Here is a 21,824-nt window from a genome sequence, read left to right as displayed (position 1 = left end):
ACCCTCTCAACATCAAAATATGATGGGTATGTGGGTGATACTAGTGAATATTTTCAATAGGGTTGGGCTTGTAATTAGAATAGAATAGAATAGAATAGAATAGAATAGAATAGAATAGAATAGAATAGAATAGAATAGAATAGAATAGAATAGAATAGAATAGAATAGAATAGAATAGAATAGAATAGAATAGAATAGAATAGAATAGAATAGAAGAATAGAATAGAATAGAACTGGAAGGGACCTTGGAGGTCTTCTAGTCCAGCCCCCCGCTTAAGCAGGAGAACCTACACCATCTCAGACTGGTGATTGTCTAGTCTCTTTTTAAAAGATTTCCAGTGATGGGGCACCCATCATTTCTGGTGGCAAGCTGTTCCACTGGTTGATTGTCCTCACTGTCAGGAAACTTTTCCTTAAATCCAGGTTGCTTCTCTCCTTGAACAGTTTCCAACCAGTTTCTTGTCCTGCCCTCTGGTGCTCTTGTGAACAACCTGGCTCCCTCTTCTTTGGGGCAGCCCCTGAGATACTGGAACACTGCTATCATGTCTCCCCTATTTTTTCTTTTCTTTAGACTAACCAAACCCAAGTCCTACAGCCGTTCTTCATATGTTTTAGTCTCCAGGCCTTTGATCATCTTAGTTGCTCTTCTCTGAATTTTTTCCAGACTCTCAACATCTTTTTTGTGATATGGTGACCAAAACTGGCTGCAGTGTTCCAGGTGTGGTCTTACTAGGGCTTTGGAAAGCAGTACTAGTAGTTCGCGTGATCTTGATTCTATGCCTCTGTTTATACAACCCAGGATTGTATTAGCTGTTTTGGTTGCTGCTGCACCCTGCCGGCGCATAGTCAAGTGATCGTCCACTAGAATTCCAAGGTCCCTCTCACCGTTACTGTTTTTAAGCTGGGTCTCGCCCAATCTGTACTTGTGCCTTTGGTTTTTCCTGCCTAAGTGTGGGACTTTGCTCTTCTCCACATTGAAACTCATTTTGTTGGATAGGGCCCATGGTTCAAGTTTGTCAAGATCTTTTTGGATTCTGAGTTTGTCTTCTGGGGTGTTGGCTATTCCTGCCAGTTTGGTGGCCTGGACCACGTAATTTGCTAAGATAATGGTTGAGTTTTCACATCACCCTGAGGCACAAAATGTTTCACCCCTTTTTTCCTTGCTAAGGAGCGTATTGTATGAACCCTGTTAATATTTGTGGATGCTGTTTCTGCAGTGCAGTGTATTTGTCATCTGTGTGGATAAATGTAGACGTATTTTAGAAAGCATCACAGAAGCTGGTATGATTAGCAACCCATTTCCACCCGCATCTTGTGGCTTGAAGGATGCAGCCGTCATGTGAGTCCATGTGTGACCCGTGTAGTCGGTCTAAAGGCATTTTTATGAGTGTCATTGCTCAACAGAAAGGTCTACTTAACGTCTTGATGGACTTTTGTGAGGCCAACCCTACTGTTGAAATAGGGTTACGTGTTTTTCCAGTAGGAGGTCAGTTCAACATATTTGCTGGCCAATAACAAATCCTAACTCTCTCAGGATGTTTTCACACTAATAAAATACAATTGCTATCTTCACAGAATATGCTACACTCTTAGATCATACAATTTAATGAGATGGCCTGCTTCACACAACACGTTAAAACGATGAGCTCTGAAAACCTGCCACAATGCGTGCTATCTGACCCATCTTTTCACCGAGTCTCGTATGATGTTGAAACCAATTCTTTGAAATATCCAAAAGAACTTGCCCCACCAGTCCAATTCAGATATGAGAGTTGCTCCATCATTCTGGATCCCCAAAGGCTTGAATCCTCCTGGACTGAGTCAAACCCAAATGTCATGGTTCTGAGGAAGACGCCTCCAGAACGCTTTCAACTAGGGTGGGAAGAAAGCGGCTACTTCCTTCCCGCAGCTTCACTGCCCCACATGTGCGTAGCTATGACTCAGAACACAGAGGAATTCTTCATTGCTACATTTTAGAGCAGACAGAAGAAGAACTTGGCCAACTCAAGCGGGCTGGGACAACTGGGAGACCAGAAATCTGATGAGCCAAACCAGGGATGTCCCCTCCATGGATTTCACAGCCCTTGAAGACCTCACCAACTAACATGTCCAAGAGAGGGACAACTTTTGTAGAGCTGGTGAGAATTCATCAACCAAGAGATTAGCCAAGCCTGTTCCCACCATCCTTTGCCCACTTTTTCCTGCTCCAGTTAATGTCCAGACAAGGAGATATAAATAAGTAGCTGTTTTATTTTATCATCTGTACAAAAACCCCTCCCCTGATACTATGAAAATAACTTTGAAAAGGGAGAATCATGACTGAGCAGCGGTGCACGCTGGCAAGGGAGGAGACCGAGGCAGGTGCATCACCTCCCACCAGTTATGGGCAGCAATGGAAGCCCTCCAGCTTCTTCACCAACCCCGACCCTCTGAATGGTTTCCTATCAACCACTACGGTGGGTCCCCCAAACTACAGTCTGGGGTGGAAGGGGAAAAATTTTTAGGTTAGAGTAAGAAAAGCTGCTGCTCTCAACAGCCCAAAGGGTGGAACAACAGAGATATCTCAGATCAAACTGTCTCCCGTCTGTTTTCCTTCTAGAAACATTTTTTTAAAAAATCCTACTCAGCCTTTTCGTGACATATCCTTTGCCATTTTTTCCTTAAAACCCCAAAGTTGACTTCTTCTCCACCTGAGTCCATCTTAAGGGAAAGGAAAATATTGTCCTTCTTTCACCCAACTGCTTTCCAACAGCAACACTTGATATGTGAAGAGATGAGTTTTTTACTTAACCTCAAGGGTTGTAGGTCATCCAAGGCCACCACACAAGACCACCAGAAGCTACAAGGGAATTAACTCTCATGCCTTCCTTCAAGGGTGGGGAGAAATGCTCTTCATGAGCCTCGGCCTCCTTCTCCAAGACTCCAATTCTGCCAAGGGAGCCTGGCACACTCCTACGGTCCCCTAAGAGCCCCATCCTCTTCTGTGGGCCAACCTTCTCGCCAGTTCTACCAGCTGCCCAGGGAATAGCAATGGGGTGATCTGAAGGGCGAGTCATTTCAAGGAAACAGCGCCCCCTCCCACATTAAGACACCGAAAACAGCCAATCAGCCAATCGCCAACTGAGCAAACTCCAAGCAATTCGCAACTGGTCAGATGGACGACTCCCCCCCCCCGCCCCCGCCTGGCTGGGCTCTGCCAATAAGCTTCAGAGGAGATGGATAGCAAATCACCGGCAAAGAGGGGGAGGTAGCCAAGCAGCAGTGGGAGGAGCTGGGGAGGAATGGAGTTGGCCGCGAAAGAGGTAAGGGCAAAGTCATCACCTGCTGGACAGATGATGTGAGAAATTGAGGCCTGGCCTCCAAAAGGTGGAGAGAAGCCACTCTGCCCACTGAATGCACCCTGATCGTGGGGAGTCTAAAATCCAAGAGACTCGCAGGAGTTGTGCGCACACACTTCCCCCAGGAAGAGCGAGAAGAGAAGTCAGCCAGATCTAGCCTGTTCTGCCAGAACGGTTTGTCCCTTCTCGTATAGGTTAGGTCCGTTCAGACGCACAAGGAGACAAGAGCCAGCTGAGCATCCTTGAGGAAGCAGAGCTGCCTCCACAGAGAGGGTGAAAGGGAGTCACCACTGCCAGGCTCTGCCAGGCCCCCCTGCCACTTTCACCGGCACTGCCACAAGCCACACTGGTGGGGCCACTCCGGGCTGCCACCCTCCTTGCTAGGAACCTTCCAAATCTCTAGCTGGAGGTGACGGTGGAGCCACTGCTGAGCCGGACAATCATCTGCTGGCACTCGTGGAAGCTCCATTTGTCGCCCAGCTTCTCCAGGGAGCGGGCAGCCTCGGCCAGCATGCCCCCCCTTTGGCCTGGTGCCAAAAGCAAGGCAGGGGGTAGGTAGGAGCAGGCCAGCTGCAATGCTTCTGCTTGTTCCCGGGCAGTGGGGCGGCTCTCCTGTTCGCCAGCTGGGAGGGAAGAAAGAGAGGAGATCACAGGAAGCAGGTGGACACCAGAGTGTGTCATTTTAGGTCGCCCTGGTGCATCTGCGGCACCCATAAATGCGTACCGGTCCAATGGCTTGAAGACCCAGCCGCATTTTCAAAAGCCCACCCCCATCAGAAGACCTCCCAAAGAAGCTTGCAGATGCTCACCTCCTTTGGTAGTAGAAGGTCCTCTTCTGCGGAGGCTTCGGTCGAGCAATTGGTGGGTCCGAGTGGGGCTGGCTCGGGTCATCAGTCGGGCAGTTGCCTCATGGAGGAAGACCTGGAGGAGGAGGGAGAAAAATTAACTCTCACGATAGCATTTCCACCCCAGCCCCCCAGAAATATTTTTCCCCCTCCCACCCTTAGGACAGTCCTGACCTCAGAAGCCAACTCAACCCAAGTGTCGAACCTGGGCCACCATTTGGGATTGAAGGAGGCCGTCAATGGAGCAACCTTTGAGGAAGGCTCCTTCAGGTGGGCCTTTCCACGTGTCTTTGCCCTCCCCCTCCTCCTGCCAACCCAGAAATCTGACCCATATTTTATCACACGAGCACCAGAAAGCTTCTACCCCCTTCCCCATTCTTCTGGGACACTTTTCAGTGGTCTAGAGGACAAGTTCTCTCTCCCTGGTTTAAAGGAAGGGCGCCCCGTGCTGCCATTCACCCTGTGCATTGCAGGCTGGTCCGCTTGCGCCAAGCGGCGGAGAGTGCTGAGATCCTGCTGAAAGCCACGCAGCTCGAGGGCAGACGCCTGGTAGCGGGCTCTGTGGGGTGGGCCCCCCTGCATCTGCTGCTGCCAGAACCTGGTGCGAGTGATCAGGAGCAGGTCACACAAAAGGAACTGCACTGCCTGAAAGGGGAGAGAGACCCAAAGGAGAGTTGCAGCTGGAGGGTGGAAGAGTGTGAGGACGTGACTCCCCCAAATCATGCAGGCTAGGGGAAAAGGTCTGTCCCTGCACCCCCTCTTCGGAACTAGAGAAGTCCTACTTCTGTCCTCTTTTAGCAGGCCCTTCCGCTGCATGGGTGCTGCCCCAGGGCTGCACTGAAGGGGCATTGCACATCTTCACCTGCACATGCAATGCAACTACAATGCACCACCGACACAGCCACAGTGTCTTCCACATTGCCACCTCCTGACTGATGTATGGGGCTCTCCTCTCTGTATTTCCCTTTCTGACTTTTATCCCACCCTTCCTACAGCCCTGTGCTCCCGATTCCAAGCTCCAGCCTCAGAAAGCAAGGAATATGTTGGAGAGGCAGGGACCTGCATTTCTCAGGCTCGACAGAGGATTGCCCAGGATCCGTTGACTTGGCACAGAGGGAGGCAAGAAACGGAATTTAAGCCCTGAGCACAGATCTGCGCTGAGGTACTGATGGCTAGATATTGTGGTCAGCAAATCTTCTGCGGATATACGCTGTTTTCTGGTCTGAAGTAAAGAGAGGACTTAGCCCTGAGTTGTTTCTGAATGTTGATAGCAGGCAGGCCCATTCCTAAGTAAGAGGTTTGGTGTCTGGAGAGCTGAGATTTGCAGCCACCTGAGAAACTTAACCACCTTTCACCAGGACAGTGGAGCTCTTGGCAAAGATGAGCCAGAGATTGGTGAACAGATGGAACAGGACCATTCGCCACTTTCACTCACAGTGAAGGTGGACCCAGAGGATGACTATGGATCGGCCCAGAAGTCACCTTCTTTGCTTTGACCATGATGAACTCCATCCCTGGTTTTGTCCAACAGCCTCATTCGGAGTTCCTCCCTCCAGTTCTGCAATTCCAAGAGACCCTCCAGAACTTGCGAGCCCACCCATTCCACCCACACCAAGGCATCCCACTTGCAACATACTCTGTCAATAGCACTTGGAGTCGCGTTCCCTCCCAAGCTGTCCCGCAAATATTCGCCAGCTCTGTCGCACTGTCCCAGGCTGCTGTCCTCTTTGCCCAGCACCCGGGCTGCCTTGAAGGTGTGCAGGGCCGCGCGGGGAAGAGGGTTCCTGCAGCAGGGAGAAGAGCATACAATTTTCAAACTCACCCAGGTGTGAAAACACCCATCTTGGGAGCCACACCACAATGGCCTGGAAACCCCCAGAGGTGCAGGATGCATTTCTGACATCCAAGTTTCAAGCTCTTGAGACGGGGCAGGTCTCTAAAATGTGCTACTTTGCAGAAGCCAAAAGAATGGAGGTCAAATGCTATGCTCCCCTTTGGGTCACCCCACAAAGAATAATTCTGCAAAGTCTGAGAAATTAAGCAAGGTCACGTGGATCCAACTGGATTGCGAGAAGAAATGTTCGGCTTTCTTCTATTAATACATGAGCACGGCAGTCCCAGCTGTCTGTTCCTTCCCCACTTCGGCTTTCCTGGGGAACCTGCCCCTGGGGGTGCTTTAATGGTTTGCACCCCTGCAGTGCACTTACTCAGAGCCCTGGAGAGCCCGGGGCATGAATTCCACCAGAGGGTAGAGGCGTTCCATGGCCTCCTCGTCCGCTTGCAGTCCATGGATTGCCATGGCGACCACAGATGCCCACCAGTGAGAAACAGGATCAGTACCTAGAGATGGGAGAGGGGAACGGGCATCAGGAAAGGGTGGGACCAAGAAGAGGGGGGGCAGTTCCTTGCCCCCCAATGAGGTTCTCCGTCTGCCTTTGACTTCAGCTCAAGGGCACCCCCACCCTCTCCTTGTCTTGGGGTTGCTAAGCCAATGCCTGCCTAAGATCCTCCTCCTCCTCCTTCTTCCAGCCAGAGAAGTCTCAGGTTTGGGAAGGCTCACCTGTGGCTGAGTCCATGTTGGTACTGATGGAGGGCATTGGGTTGGGGACCGCATCTGCACAGCTGTTGAGGAAATGCAGGTACTCCAGAGCATCTGAAAATTCCCTTTAGCGAGATGAGAGAAAAGTCGGGTGAGCTCAGAAATGTGAAGTCATTTGAACCTTCTAAGGACCGGGAGGAAAGAGCTTTCTGCTGCCAATAATAATCCTTTGGATGTTCCTGCTCAGGTCAACCACTCTGGAAATTACTCTTGGGTAATTGCCGTGAGTCTCTTTCCTTTAGGTCAGCATGTCCTTCTCCAAAAAATCACCATAAGGTTGGGTGAGATATGGAAAGAGTTGGAAGAACAAATGAAGTGGGCTACGCAGTCATTGCTCTCCCAGCCCATTGAGCTGAATTAATGGCACACACCATTACAGATACCAGCTCAACCTCGAAATCTCTCTCCGTCATTGGTTTGGGGAAAACACCTAAAGAGGGAAGGACAGGAGGCCCAACTTTCTCTAGAGAAGGAGTCTTCAACTGGAGTCCAAGGATTGGGAGAAGTACGGTCCTTACCCCTCACTGTGACTGGCAGGGGCTGGGTTGTCCAGCCTGGAGACGCAAGAAAGAGCTTTCTCAAGCAGATGTTCTCGGAAGAGTTGTGTCACTTGAGCCAGGGGATTTGCTGGTGAGAGAAAGAGAGGCCTGTCAGACAGCTCAGCCCAGCATCTGAATCTCTCCCGATACAATCAGCAACTCGGGAGCCCCTTTAGCACAATGCAACAACCCAATTTGTGCCAACAATTCACGACTCTCCAGTGTTTACAGGGACAAGAGATGGACCTTTCAGGGACCACAAGAGACAGAGACTGAAGGCTCAGATCTATGTGGTCAAAGTTAACAATCACCTGTTGGCCCTTAATCAATCAACCAGTCAATCAATGAGTTTGCCCGACAGGGGTCTTAGTTGAGGGTTAGCTCCACACCAAAGAAGCCAAGGAAAAAACCTAACTCTCCTTAGGCTGGATGAAAGATCTGCATTCTGGAATCTGCAGAACACGTTCAGCCCCATCCCGGACTTAAGCATCTTGGCAAAGAGGACCAACAGCTCAGAGGGTCCTCATCTCCAGCAACTGAAGTGAGAGGCACCCGCAAGAATAGACAAACAACTCTCCAACTCAGCTTGGCTCTCAGTTACTGTGACTACATTCCTAGACTATTCTTCAAAGATTGTCCAGGGCAGTCATTCCACATACTGCTAAAAAATAAAATTTCCCTTTTACAAAAGCACAGAACCATTAGAAACACTAGGCCGCCTCTTTTGAAACCTGCAAGGCCAGCTCAGCTGCCCAATCTCCTTGCTCCTTCTACCCCAGTCTACCTGGGTGGCTGGTGGAGCTGTAGATACTTTCCCGTGGAGAGCTTTTCACCGCCCAGTCGCCATCCACGAAGAACCGGTGTCCCACGGGGTGGCAGAGCCACTGGAGCGCAGGAGGGACGGTGCCGTTGTGCGATAGCAGCACTTGTCGGGCACTGCTGAGGAAGAACCGCTGTGACGGGAAAGAAGGCAGGGTTACTCTGTGGCGCGGTGGGTTAACCTGGGCAGTGGCTATTTACAAGCCTTTCTTAGGGCAAGGAAGGGGGTTATGAGAGACGGGTGGAACGGGGTGGAATTTCAGGGGCTCACACAACAGGTAGTCCTCAATTTACAACTTACAACCATTCATTTAGCGAAGTTACAATGGTGTTGAAAAAGGCCCTCGCACTAATGAGTGTCAGCTGGCTGGGGAATTTTGGGAGTTAAAGTCCACACCTCTTAAAGTTGCCAAGGTTGGACACCTCTGCCATTCTGGATAAATGGCTGCCCAATCTCTTCTTCAAAACCTCCAGTGATGGAGCACCCACAACTTCTGGCATTGAACACGCACAGACTCACTAACCGCTAGGAAGTGGCAACAGTGGTGGAGGCTGGTCTTCACGCGCAGGGCAGCAGCCACGTAGACTTCGGCCAGCGTGGCCACCGAGATGGCGTCCCCAGCACACTCGGCCAGGTTGACCGCGCTCAGCGCCATGTTGATGGCAGACAGGTGGCCTGCAACGTGCTTTCCTGGGGGAAGAAGAAGAAGAAGAAGAGAAGAGCAGTCAGATGGCATCAAGGTGTTGGCGATCCTGTCTGCACAGTGGGGAAAGCGAGGGGCTTCTGTCTTCAGAAGTCTTACCTGTCATGTGAAGCTGATGCAGCCGGTGGTAGACCAGGGCCGCGTCGCAGGCGCTCTTGCGCACGTCGGCCTTCAGCTCCCGATCTCGGAAGAAGCCCCCAGCACGGCCAGCCAGCCAACGTCCTACCCAGAGACGCTGGAGGATGTGCCGGATCAGGTTCCACAAGAGGCTGCAGGTGAGGTCCAGGTTGGATGTGGGGAGGGGGCGTCTGAGTGCTTTGAGGGCTGTCCACAAGTTCTGGGATGCTTGCGCAAAATCCCCCTAAAGCAGGAGAGGAGTCTTCATAAAGGAACGCAGACTAGGAGTTAGACTCAATGCAAACCCTCCAAGGACGAGGATTGGGGGAAGGCATCATTCCACCCAGGCCTTGTTGGTTCTGTCTAGTCATTTCTCTTCCATTCTCTTGGACTACAAATCCCATCCTTTTAGCCATTCTAGCTGTTAGAAGACAGGACTTGGAGGCCACTGCAGCCGCCTACTACTGCCTTCCAATCCCTTGGACTACAACTCCCATCCTTTTAACTATTATAACTGACAGAAGACAGGACTTGGAATTTTATAATTGGGTGCAATTGACAACTGCCTTTCTTAGTGATGGAAATTCTGGTCCCAACTGCGATTGTAAACTAAGGAATGCCCGTAGTGTGAGGATACTCCACACTTAGTTAAGGATGGTGTTAAATGATGGCAGCTATCTCAAGACCTTCCTCAACCTGTGAAGATTAATCTCCCGTGTTGCTGAGGAAGGAAAAAGCCCTTTCCTGGAGCTACGTACCCGTGCCAAGTCAAGGTCCGCCTGCTTGCGGTGTCTCCAGAAGATGACGGAAGACTCTGAGTGGGGTCGTGTGATGGGCTCGCCGTAAATGAAAAGCCGGACGAAGGCACCACAAACGATCAGCAGGTTAATCATCCAGAAGAACAAAGTGGGGAGAAGCCACTGCAGCTGGGGAACAGCAGCATCTGGACACAAAAGCCCAAATCAAGGGAGTGAGTGGGCACCTCTCAGACCCTGAGAAGCGCAGGTGTGCCCCGGCCCCTCCAACACGGAGAGGGCCAGAAAAGCAGTGAAAAGCCATCAGCATTTTGCTACACGCTGCTCCTAATACTTTACATGTTGCAGACAATTTCCTTTGGTATACAGGTAGATAAGACACACACACACACACACACACACACACACACACACACACCCTCTTCCCTGTGTGCTTCTTGCTCCTTTCCTTTTCACCTTTGCACATTTTTAAATCAATGTTAGTTTAAAAATAATTTTTATTGTTCCTTTTAGTGGTTGTGAGCAGCCTAGAGCCGCCTTTAGGCAAGCGGGTGGCATATAAGTGGCATTTATTTATTATAGATAGATTAAATAGAGATGGATGGATGGATGGATGGACGGACGGATAGACAGACAGACAAGTGTTTCTCAACCTTGGTAACTTTAAGAGGACTTCAACTCCCAGAATTCTAGGAGTTGAACTCTACTCATCATAAACTTATCAAGGTTGAGAAACACTGAGATTGATAGATGGTAGATGGTGATGGAAGATTGATCGACAGACAGACAGACAGACAGACAGACAGACAGACAGACACACACACACACACACACACACAAAACGAAGCCTTCTCAGTGGCCCCTGTCCTGCAGGCTCAGCCCAGGGGCTGTCTTTCACTCACTTTCTGACTCGTCCGTGGCCAGGATGCTGCGCCTGGAAACACCATGGCTGAAAGCCTCTGAAGAACCTCTGAGGCCAACTCCTCCAAGCAGGGAGGAGAGCGGGTTGAAGGAGAGACAGAGGAAGACAAACGCGCAGAGGGCCATGCGGGACCTGTCCAGCATTCCCAGGCTGCCCGGTGGAGGGGCTGGATATTCGGGTTTCACCTACAAAGAACAGCCACTGGGTAAGTTTCTGAAAGGAGAGGGCAGGTCCAGCGACTACTCCAGGAGAAATCCTGCCCCAAATCTGGCCAGCCTTGAGTTGTTTAGAGGAAAAAGATAAAGCAAATTTCTTTAGGGGTTTCTCCTGGTCTTCGGGCCAACCCAATGGCCCAGGTTCTCCTGGAGCCTTTGCTCCCGTTCTCACCTTGGCCTCCTCGCACGAAGGGCTGTCTGGCTCCGAATCGGTTCCGCTGATGCCACCGAAGGAGAGCGGGCTGCTGTGCGAAGGGGAACCGGCATCTGAGGGTGGAGGCGTCAAAGCGTCCATCATCTTCATTCCTTCTGCCGGATCCTCCACGTTTCCACCACACGTGGCCACCAAGTCTTTCAGGGACTCTGCAGAAGGAGAGAGTGGAGCGAGGGTAGAAGCGAGATGGGCTTCTCACGTCATGGAATATCCAGACTCTCTGACCAGTTAGCTTTTCTGAGGAAGGCTGAAGAGGTTCCTACAAGGCCAGCAATCATCCAATAGAACCGCAAGTGGGTTCAGCCAACGGTTATTCCAAAAATCAAAGAAAATATACTCAGTCTCAGCAGAAATCAGATCAAAGTCTATCCTCACTGCCGCTAGCAGGGAGTTGACAGGAAAAAGTGTCCGAGATAAGACAAATTTAGGCAAAAAAACCCACTAGTTTTTCCCAACAGGATCCAGCTGTTCCTGCTGATCACTGGGCAATGTTGACATTGGCTTCTTGGTAGGTGGCGAAAATCCACCCCAAGTTAAAAAAAAAAGATCTCTGCTTTCCATCAGGACCTCCACGGGGACAACTGTAGATTAATCTGCCAGCCTGCTCTTGACACCCCCTCCCTGCTGATCTCCTTGGTCTCAAACCCACAAGAAGAAAAGGGCCCCTGGTCTGTGTGTGTTTGTGGGGGGGTGTACATGCATGAAACTCACTGTTGTTCTGTGCTGCCATTTTGAGGGCCATGTTCTCCCCCTTCAGCTTCTGGTTGGTCTGCTTCAGATAGCGGATGTAGTCAATGGCTTTGCGCAAGATGGCCGACTTGTTCAGCTGCCAGTGGAGACAAAGAGAGAGGCTGGGTTTATGGGATGAACTCCCATAAGGGCAAGAGCACCTGAATTTGCCTAAAATGGACAAAGCTGCTTGGGAGATCCCTGGCACAGCCTCATTTCTAGCTGAGTTCCGTCAACTCAAGTCACCATCAAGATTCCAAGGAGGAAAAGTCACGTGCTTTCTGCTGTTCCTACATTTACAATGAAGAGCAAACCAAAATAAGAAACCAACAGAGCGGCCCAGACACGATCAAGGACAAACCAGGTTTCCTAAGCCAGAAGCACCCAAGCATCTACCATGACTTTCCTCCCCTATCAAAGAAAGAGACATCTACCTTTCCACAGGTGAAAACTCCCTAACGGTTAAGATAGGAGAGAGTTTCCGAAGCAAGGACTAACGCTCTACACTCCCAGGACATCCACCACCCCACAGAAACAGGTGTAGCTACCTTGGCTTCTGTCCCCACGACCAGGGCCTTCAGCTCAGCTATCTTGTCATTGATGGAGGAACGATAGCGTTTCTCAATAGCATTGTGAGCGGTGCGCTTCTCGCCCTTGTTCTGGTTGATCAAAGGCTTGCCAGCGGTCAGGCGGTTGATGGGCAGCTTGTCGGTGTCCAGCATCAGTGGAACTGTTGCCAGGAAGGTGCCCCCACTCACCAGGGTCTGCAAGGAAGGGGAAGAGAGGAGCTGCAGAGAACTTGAAGACTTCACCATGAACATTGGCTGTTCTGGGCAGGAGAGGTCAAGCTGAGCATATGTGGTCTCAGCTGGCTGAGGAGAGAGCTAAGAACATTTCAGGAGGACTCTGCTAGCACATATTATTAGCACAATGTATGTATTAACTCATTTCATTCATTGGCTTTCATGAACTACAGCTTATGCTGAGGGAAGCGAAGGAAAAGATAATGTGGGAGCAGCTCGACAGAACTCTGTTTTTCTCCATTACACTTCAGCACATTCTCAATATCACCACCTTCTATTGGTGGCACAGTGGGCAGAATGCAGTATTGCAGACTAATTGTGCCAACTGCCAGCAGTTCGATCCTCACCAGCTCAGTGTGTACTCAGCCTTCCATCCTTCCGAGCTCGGTAAAATGAGGACCCAGATTGTTGGGGGCAAAAAGGCTGACTCTGCAAACCACTTAGAGAAGGCTGGAAAGTGCTGTGAAGCAGTATACAAGTCTATTGCTATTGTAGGACCCCAAAATAAGCTGCTATAAAGGAATCAGGTGAAGTTTTTGGCAGATGTCTCAGATGTGCAAAGGTGAGAGAATTCTCAAGCCAAAATTTGAGAATTAAAAGAAGAAGAAGAAGAAGAAGAAGAAGAAGAAATGGTTCAAAAGAGAACCAAGACAGAGAAATAGGAGCTCACCGGCATCTGCAAGGGTGTTGAGGAGACCACTGAGCTGGTGTTCGGGGTCTTGGCTCCAGAGACCGTGGTCAGGAGGAGGGAGTCGGCCTTGATGAAGTGGGGCTGCAGAAGGACCTGCGGGAAGAAGGCGTGGTCAGGACCAAGCATGAATGCGCACCAGGGAAGAGGGTGGTCCCATCTCCTAAGTCCTACTCACCGGCACTTGCTGGACCACCTGGGGGCTGCTGGCAGCCAGAAGCTGTTGGGGGGCGATGTTCTGGAATGGCGCTGGCTTTGGTAAAGGCTGCGTCTGCTGGGGCTTGGGGGAGACCAGCGGGGGTTGCTGGGGTGTCCCTGCTGGCTGGGGAGCTGGGAAAGAAACCCCCAAAGATTGGAGATGCCTTCTACAGCAACTGGGCAGACCCCCTGGGCCAAGCCCACCCACCCACAGAAGCCTGGCACACACAGGCAGAGCTAACCTTGGAGGTGCCCTCAAGAACCCTGCTGGATCACAACAAGCAAATGAGATGATGGGAGGTGTAGTCCAACAGCTCTGGAGGGTTCTCCAGACATTAAGGCAGAGCCCTCAGGACCTATCTTTCCAGTCCTCAGAGACCTTGGAAGCCCCGGCCTTGAGCCTACAGTCTTTTCTTAAATATGGTCTGAAAACCTTGAGCATGATGGTGTGATTTTTCAGACCCACCTCCAGAAACTCATTCTTCGGGGGGGGGGGACTTTTTCAGCCAGACCTTGTGGTCGTGTCTTTAGGAACCACTGGGCTGTCAAGTTAATCGACAGTGGAAAGTTTCACTCTATTTGCTCAGGGGAGCTTCGATGAAAGGCAATGACTTTCCATTCCAGTATTTGAGGGGCTGCCCCAAAGAAGAGGGGGTCAGCTTGTTTTCCAAAGCTCCAAAAGGCAAGATAAGAAACAATGGATGGAAACTAATCAAGGAGAGAAGCAACCTGCAATTAAGGAGAAACTTTCCAACAGTTAAAACAATTAACCCAGTGGAACGGCTTGCCTCCAGAAGTTGTGGGTGAGCCGTCACTGGAGGTTTTTATGAAAGGACTATAGAGTCACTTGTCTGAAATGGTATAGAGTTTCCTGCTTGAGCAAGGGGTTGAACTAGAAGACCCCCAAGGTCCCTTCCATCTCTATTCTGATTGACTTCGTGGAGGCCCGTTGGGAGGCCCAGACAAGGCTCACAATAGCAAATTAAGCTCTCTTCCCATCCTTACCAGAAATATTATTTTGGTTCTGGAAATCCATCAAGGGCTGGGTGGAGAAAGGCAGCTGGGCAGCTGGAACAATATTTGGAGAAGGTATCCTGCTGGTGGGCAGCTGGCTTTGAGTCGGGCTGAGCGTTGAGGCCAAGGATTCCTCTTTGACATCCACCGGAGATGGCGGCATCTTCAGGCAAGTGGTGGGCAGCGTCTGGAAGCTGGGTGGAGATGTGGGTGGAAGGTGGAACAAGCTTGTGGAAGAGGGGGCCTTTGCCCCCAAATAGTTGCTGAAGAGGCTGGGTCCATGGGGGTTCAGATCAGGAGGAAGCTGAGAGCCGAAAGATGTGTCCATCAGACCAGGGAAGTCATTGTCTTCGGTGGTGATCAACTGGAGCATATCTACAAAGCCCAGGGGAGAATGAGAATTGTGATAATGATCTGGAGGATCACGGCTGAGGACTGTTTCAAAGGGATGATGCAACTGACTTGGGAAGGCTTACAGGGATGAAGAACGTATGGGATTTAGGGCAGGGGTCTCCAAACAGGGCAACTTTAAGATTTGTGGCTGGCTGAGGAATTCTGGAAGTTGAAGTCCACAAGTCTTAAAGTTGCCCAGTTTGGAGACCCCTGATTTAGAGGGAGAGAGAGAGGGAGGGGGAGAGAGAGAACAAAAGGGCGAAACAGCATCACTGCCTGATGGTATGAATGCATTTGGGCCAGGATTCATGAAATTCCCACCCTCTAACCCTGATCGAATTCCTAGAAACTGCATGGGGACTGCAACTCTCTGCAGGAGATGGGCAGTTAAGAAAAATGAAATAATAAGTAAACTGGTACCTGGAACTAGTGTAAAAATCACTTCATTCATCAACCAGAAGGAAAACAGAAAGGGGCTCAACTCTGACCATGCAGCGAACACATTCACACCACTCTGGCATTCATGAGTGGGGAGAATCTGGGTCAGAAGATGGTTCTCTTGGGGAATTATCCGTTCCTTCTAGGCTGTGGCTTCTCCAAGCCAGGATTGTCATCCACATCCTTATTTTCAGCCAGGGAGGTGAAAGTGGGTGAGAATTGGGTCGTGGGGAAGGTTGACCCACTTACTCGGAAACCATCTGGAACCCTCTTTTGGTGCTACCAAGTCTGGGTTCCAATTCCAATGTCACCAGCTTCTGGTTATTGCCATCTCCTGAGAATCATAACTCAGCATGCTCTGCTTTGGGTAAACAGATTTCCTATTTTGGCCGCCTCCCACGAGCTGACCTTAAATTAACTGAATCCAGCTGTTCTTGTCTTGTTTTCTGGCCCAGGAAAGGAGGGGGGGGGCAGGCTTCCCTGCATGTTTTAGTCTTTCTAAATGGAGCATTCAGCTTCCTTCTAAATTCTTGGCACTTGGAATATCTGCTGGGTCTGACCAAGAAACCTTTGCCCCGTTATTCGCAAAAACTGGCTAAGATAAAATATTGTGTCTTCTTTCCAGCAAACAAACAAACACACAACAAAGCTGACGAACTACCATTTCAAATTATGGTGGTTGGGAATCTCGTGGGCAGAAAAATGGGTTGTTCTCGGCTAGGGGCTGCGGGCACAAAGGTCACCCCTGCCGCAACTCTAGAGGGGCCCATTGCACCCCAATTCCTCCACCCTGCAGGACTGTTCCAATGCCTGCCAGAAAGGGCCAGTTGGGGGGTCTTTTTCCCCACCCGCCAACACCTGCTGATCCACCAGCGTTGCAGGTGCACATCTGGAGAGCCCAAAAAGGGGACTCTACTTGCAACAAGAAGAGAAAGAGAGAGAGAGAAAAGTCCCCTTGCAAGAAAGCAAAACAGGTGCTTTGGTCCTGGGGAAAAGTGAGGCTTGCAAACCCTGGTTGCACCCTTGTTGGGAAACTTGGGATCTGGGTTTGTTTGGCTGTTTTTTTCCCTTCCTCTCTGGGCCCTCCTCCCCCTCCCCCCCCCAGCCTGTTGGAAAGAGGGTTGCATGGTGAATCACAGATTGAGCATGAGGTGATCCTGCTGGGCCAATCAGGGCCGGGCGAGGAGCTGCTGCAATGCTGGAGCGTGTGGCAGCCGGGTTACTGCCGTGCATTCGGCATTAACCCTTTCCCTGCCTCTGGCGGCAGAGGAGGTTACTCCAGGTCATTGCGCGGTTAACCCGTTCGGGGCTGGAGCTTTGCAGAGGACAAGGGAGACCTCGCTGCTTTGGGGGTTCACGTTTCTGGGTTTGAAACTTGCTTTGCCAGATGGGGGCCCTTAGCTGGGAGAGGTGGCATCCCAAGTAAAATGCTCCCCCAATTTTGAACTCATTAAGGATTCTATGAGGAAGTTAAGGCTTTGGAAAAAGTCTCCTGTCAACCTGGCGTGGGATGGGTGAAGGTGGAAAAAAACACAACTTTCCTTGTGTTCTTAACAAGACCACCAGCAGGCAGAAACTGATCTCGAACTGGTCTGTGGTTTCCCTCCAGCCCTGTTCGACTCTGGTTTCCATATTCTTCAGTCAGCCTAATCAATGGCTAGGGATTATGGGGATGAAAGTCTTGCACGGTGGGCGAGTGGAGGTTTGGAATGGATGTTTTCAGAAAAGCTCTTTTCCAAAAGTGTCCGAAAGGGACCAGCTTCCAGGGTTGGTGGTAAACGTGGTCTCTGGGGATCAAGCTGCTATTAGGTGAGGGGCATGGGCAGGAAAAAGCTGGCAACTGACAAATTGCCAACGATGATCGCGTGGCTTGGAGCATGAGCGAGGCTAAAGCAGGTTAGACTGTTGCCTGCCAGCTCAGCACCATCCTCTTGCATCCCGAAAACCTCCTGGAAGATTCTGACCTCGTCTTACCAAAACCTCAGAGGAATCTGGTTACCCTTTTTTTTCTGACTAACCGATGGTCTTAAAAGGCACAAATGTTCATAAGCCACATCTAAAGCCACTTCACGCGGCTGATAAAGCATGCTGGGGCTCACAAACACATCTGGCTTTCGAGAGCATCGGTTCATCAGAAAAAGGGCGACCAGATTCCTCCTGGATTCTGGAGAGCATGTTGGGTCTCCTCCGACCACCTCATCTCTCCTAATGGATCAGGTGATGCATCTAATTTTGGGAAGGGTGGGAGTCCCAACACATCTGGAGGGCCACAGCTTTGGGGAGGAGTGACAGGCATCCCTGGAAAAAGAAAGGAAGGAGGTGCCACATTTGGGGCGATATCCAGTGTTGCTCAGATGGCCAAAAGGTGCCTTCTAAGAACGAAACAGATTTTGCTTGGAAAGAATAAAGGAAGGATTTAGGAGGTGGATAAACACACCTGATGTTACCTGTCTCTGAGAAAAGGTTGAAAACTTTTCCAGGAGTTTGGGAAGACACAATGCTATCTTGGGTTTCTAATATATTTCCGTGAGCTATAGAGAATCTATTTATGATTGCAAAGGGATATATATCTGAGAAATAAGCAAACAAATAATTAAACGTCTCCCAATAAGTGGCTTGGATGATGTCTGATTCTTGGGGTGTTTGCTTTTTGTCTTTCTGGTGTTTTGGAGAAGTGGGGCTGTGATTTTTCATGTATATATATATATATATATATATATATATATATATATATATATATATATATATATATATATATATATATATATATATATATATATATATATATATATATATATATATATATATATATATATATATATATATATATATATATATATATATATACACATATATATATATATATACACATATATATATATATATATACATATATACATATATATATATATATATACATATATATATATATATATATATATATATATATATATATATATATATATATATATATATATATATATATATATATATATATATATATATATATATATATCATTTAAAGCAGTTGGGAATCCTATGGTTCGCTATATTGATGCTTTGCTCACATTGGGATTTTTCCTAGGATTACTTAAAGAAGTTTTGGAAGCTGCCTGAAGTCTTGGGAGGCAGGAAGTAGAGGAAGATGCGTAATAATAAACCAAAATGAAGCAAATCCGACCTCAAGACGCCGCCGACACAATCACACCAAAATAGAAAGTTTTGCCACCAAAAGGAGGGTGGCGAGATTCAGACAAGGCTGATGATACTTCTCTGGCTGGCCTTCCTGGGACCTGCTGTGGGGCACAATCGAGATTTGAGCATTAAGCCAGCTCCCAGTTGCCTGTAAACAGCAGTCACTGTTGAATTTTCAAAAATCCAGCGTGATGCTTTTTTTTAAAGGGCACCTTAAATCTTCCCTCTACTAGATCTTTTTAGGACTCTGGTCATTTGCTCTAAGATATAGAGTTAGCTCAAGTTAGAAATTAAAGTGGAAGTGGATTTAGTCTTGGGGGGTAAAAGTTAAACACGCATGAAGTGTACAAAGGGGGACTTTAGGGGTGTTGAACCTTTTAGAGGCGCATAGAAAAAGAAATCTGGGAGAGGTCCCGGAAGCCGAGAAATACTCGCTAAAATTTCTTCTACAATGTCTCCCCAAATCCTATCACAGCCCTTCTCCATCTTGACGACTCTGGCAGCCATACCCATCATCCCCAGCTCACATGGTTGGACAGTGATGATTGCTGGAGAGCAGGGACATTCTGACCCAAGACAGTGGAGAAACCTTCCACTCTGCCAGCAGGCCCAAACACGGGCATCGATTCCTTTCTAAATTAAATCCATTTTTCTCCTGCACTCCCTCACGTCCGGGGAGGTTTATATCGCACGTGCCCCTTGGTCTTTTTCTCCAGAACAACCACCCTGCCAGGGAGGCTACAGTGGGCGAGTGCACCTGGCCCAAAGCCTCTCAGTCAGCCTCCGCAGCTGAAGGTGGACTCGAACCCAAGTTCCTCAACCTCAATGTTTAGCTGAATTCCATTTTTTTCCCTGCACAGTTTTAGACTGTCAGCTCATTGGAGCAGAGATTTATCTGCTTGCAAAGCAGAAGAACCTCAACGGTTTGGTAAGCAGAGCCATTAGCAGTGGTTCCTCACCCAAGCAGCTTGCAGCCCACCCATCTTCAAGTTGGCAAGGTTGAGAAACACTGCATGAGAAGGGAAGCAGGAATGAATAGATGCCCAATTATAACGCCACGCCTCAGTTGGGCATTTCAGCTCCAACTGCCCATTGCAAGGCTGTTAGGGCACCATTTCCAAATGAGTCCAGGCTTGGGAAGCCCCCCTGCCCAGCTCCTCCCTCTGCGGAAGACCCTGAACCTTCCTCTCCCAGCGCAGATGACCGACAGTAACCCAGCTCCTGACGTCAGGCCCCTCCACAGACACCCCGGAGGAAGAGGTGGGCAGGGCCTGGAGGGAGAGTTGCCAGCCCTGGTTGCCAGCCCAAGCTTCAGGGGGGGGGGGAATGGCGGGGCTTTTTCACCGCCTTCTATCCCAAAGGCTGCTCTTGTGTTCCCTGGATCTTCTTCTGCTCCCCACCGCCTTGTCACGAGGACCCCAAGGGATGTTATTGTCCTTAGACTAAGCACATGGGTCCTGGCACTCCCCCTGCAGCTCCACGTGGATGCACCTCAGACCCCATGGTGCCCAGCCTGCCTGGCCAAGCATGGGACCTGGAGTCCACCTCACCGGCCCTGGGAGGGTCTGTGCCAGGGATGCCACCGGCTCTTCCAACTCAAGGGGGACCCTGTCTCCCAATTTTCTGGCAGGCGCTTCCCATCTTCCCTCGCCCGGTCCTGCCTCGCCAAACACACCCAGCCTTTCCCCACGCGCGACGGACGGGGAGCCCCGCTTTCCTCCTGAAGCGGGGTGGGTGGGTGGTGCCATCCCACTGAAAGGCATCGCGGACCGGCGTGGGGAGGACAGGGGTGGGCAAGCAGCCCGGGTGAAGGCTGAGCAGGCACTTTAGGCACCACACACACACACACACACACACACACACACTCGCCTGCGTCCGGCGCTCTTTGCAAAAAGCCGGAAAGGCACCCGACTTCGGCCAGGGAGGGTAAGACCCTCCGTCGGAGGAGCTCCTGGGGCCGGAGGGGAGGGGTCTTCCCCGGCCGGGGTGCCCAGGAAAGGGCGACGCGCCCCTTCCCCCCTCCCTACCGTCGATGTCGCTCAGGAGGGCCGTGTCGATCTCGGTGCTTCCGTGAAGCGTCAGCGAGAGATCCAAGCCATCCAGCGAAGGCTCTCCGAAGGGGTCCATCGCGGCGGAGCTGTCCCCAGCGCCCCTCGCCCCCCTGCCGACGGAGACCCGCCTTGTGGGGCAGAAGAGGCGGGGATGTGGAGGAGGGGGAGAGGGAAGGGAGGACAAGCGGAGGCGCCCGCTTCACACTTCGGGCTGTCTCCCGTCCCCGGTCTCCGAAAAAAGCCAGCCAGGCAAACCCATCCACTTTCCGCGGGGGTCTCCCGGCTGCGCAAGGCTCCTGCCGCGGCTGGAAGGAGACGCGGCCAGTTGTGAACCGTAGCTCAGACCTGTGACCAGTGGTGGGGAGGAGCCTGGCCTGGGGCTCCGCCCCTCCGCTTCTTTCAATTGGCAGAGGGGTTTTTTTTGGGGGGGGGGGAGGAAGGCGTGAGCCGCGGGTGCTTTCCGAGACTTCAGGCATCTTTGCGAAACGGGCAGGCGGCGCATCTTTGCGCTCCGAATCTGGTCGGGCTGGCTGGCTGGGGGTGGGGGTGGGGAGGTGGGGGGTTGTGCCCCGGTTAGATTTGGGTCGGGGGTGGCAATCAACAGTGTGCTTTCCGTGCAGGAAGAACTGCACCTGTTGGATTCCTGCCACATACCTGGAAGAGGCAGAGCTGGGAACAGGTGGAAGGAATATGGGGGACAGGCTGTTCCGGCTGACTCGAGGAAAAAGGGGAGCAGGTGGCTATGGCACCCTTCAGCACAGCCCCTTATCTCAACCTGGGGCAACTTTAAGAAGGAGGGACCTCACCTCGCAGCACAGGAGTTGAAGTCTCCCCCCCCCCCTAAAGTTGCCAAGATTGAGAAACATTGGTTTAGCATATGAGTTTTGCAAACAGCAGCAATTGCTTCCTTTACCTGGGAACTGAGTGTGGGAAGCTGCTGTGATTTTGCACACTTAGGCTAGTCTAACTGGCACTCCACCCTCTTTACACCTCTCATCCCAGTTAACTCAGAGAACCAGTTCAAGATAGGGTTAAGAATTGCGACAGTGGCGAGTATCTGTAGCTCGGGTGGAGGTTTGTCTCCGAGCTTGTGGGTTGACTTCCAAACATTTTGTTACCACCACAAGATCTACTGACCCGCACAAAATCCTTATAAGCAGAATAACACGGACACTGAGGTCCTCTAAATGCTGCTGAAGATGTTACTTAGCCTGGTAGCGAAACGTTCGGAAGACCAACCCACAAGCT

At 50.5% G+C, this 21,824-nt stretch overlaps 1 protein-coding gene across 1 annotated transcript; it reads right to left on the bottom strand.

Moving 5' to 3' along the window:
- Nucleotides 1-1,499: 1,499 nt before the first annotated feature.
- SREBF1 (sterol regulatory element binding transcription factor 1) lies at nucleotides 1,500-20,893 on the bottom strand. Its single transcript, XM_081338477.1, has 19 exons — nucleotides 20,553-20,893; nucleotides 14,491-14,874; nucleotides 13,466-13,617; nucleotides 13,270-13,383; nucleotides 12,345-12,560; nucleotides 11,779-11,893; nucleotides 11,026-11,216; nucleotides 10,619-10,823; nucleotides 9,720-9,904; nucleotides 8,944-9,205; nucleotides 8,665-8,831; nucleotides 8,106-8,274; nucleotides 7,301-7,409; nucleotides 6,744-6,847; nucleotides 6,391-6,523; nucleotides 5,820-5,967; nucleotides 4,643-4,828; nucleotides 4,148-4,259; nucleotides 1,500-3,961 (listed from the first exon to the last, which is right to left on the bottom strand). Exons 1-19 carry the CDS (start codon nucleotides 20,650-20,652, stop codon nucleotides 3,738-3,740), a joined length of 3,276 nt encoding a protein of 1,091 aa, XP_081194603.1. The 5' UTR covers nucleotides 20,653-20,893; the 3' UTR covers nucleotides 1,500-3,737.
- Between the last annotated feature and the right edge of the window lie 931 nt (nucleotides 20,894-21,824).

Source organism: Vipera berus, assembly GCF_964194415.1.
Source record: "Vipera berus genome assembly, chromosome: 13".
NCBI classification, from domain to species: Eukaryota; Metazoa; Chordata; class Lepidosauria; order Squamata; family Viperidae; genus Vipera; species Vipera berus.
This window is presented reverse-complemented; position numbering and strand designations above follow the sequence as displayed.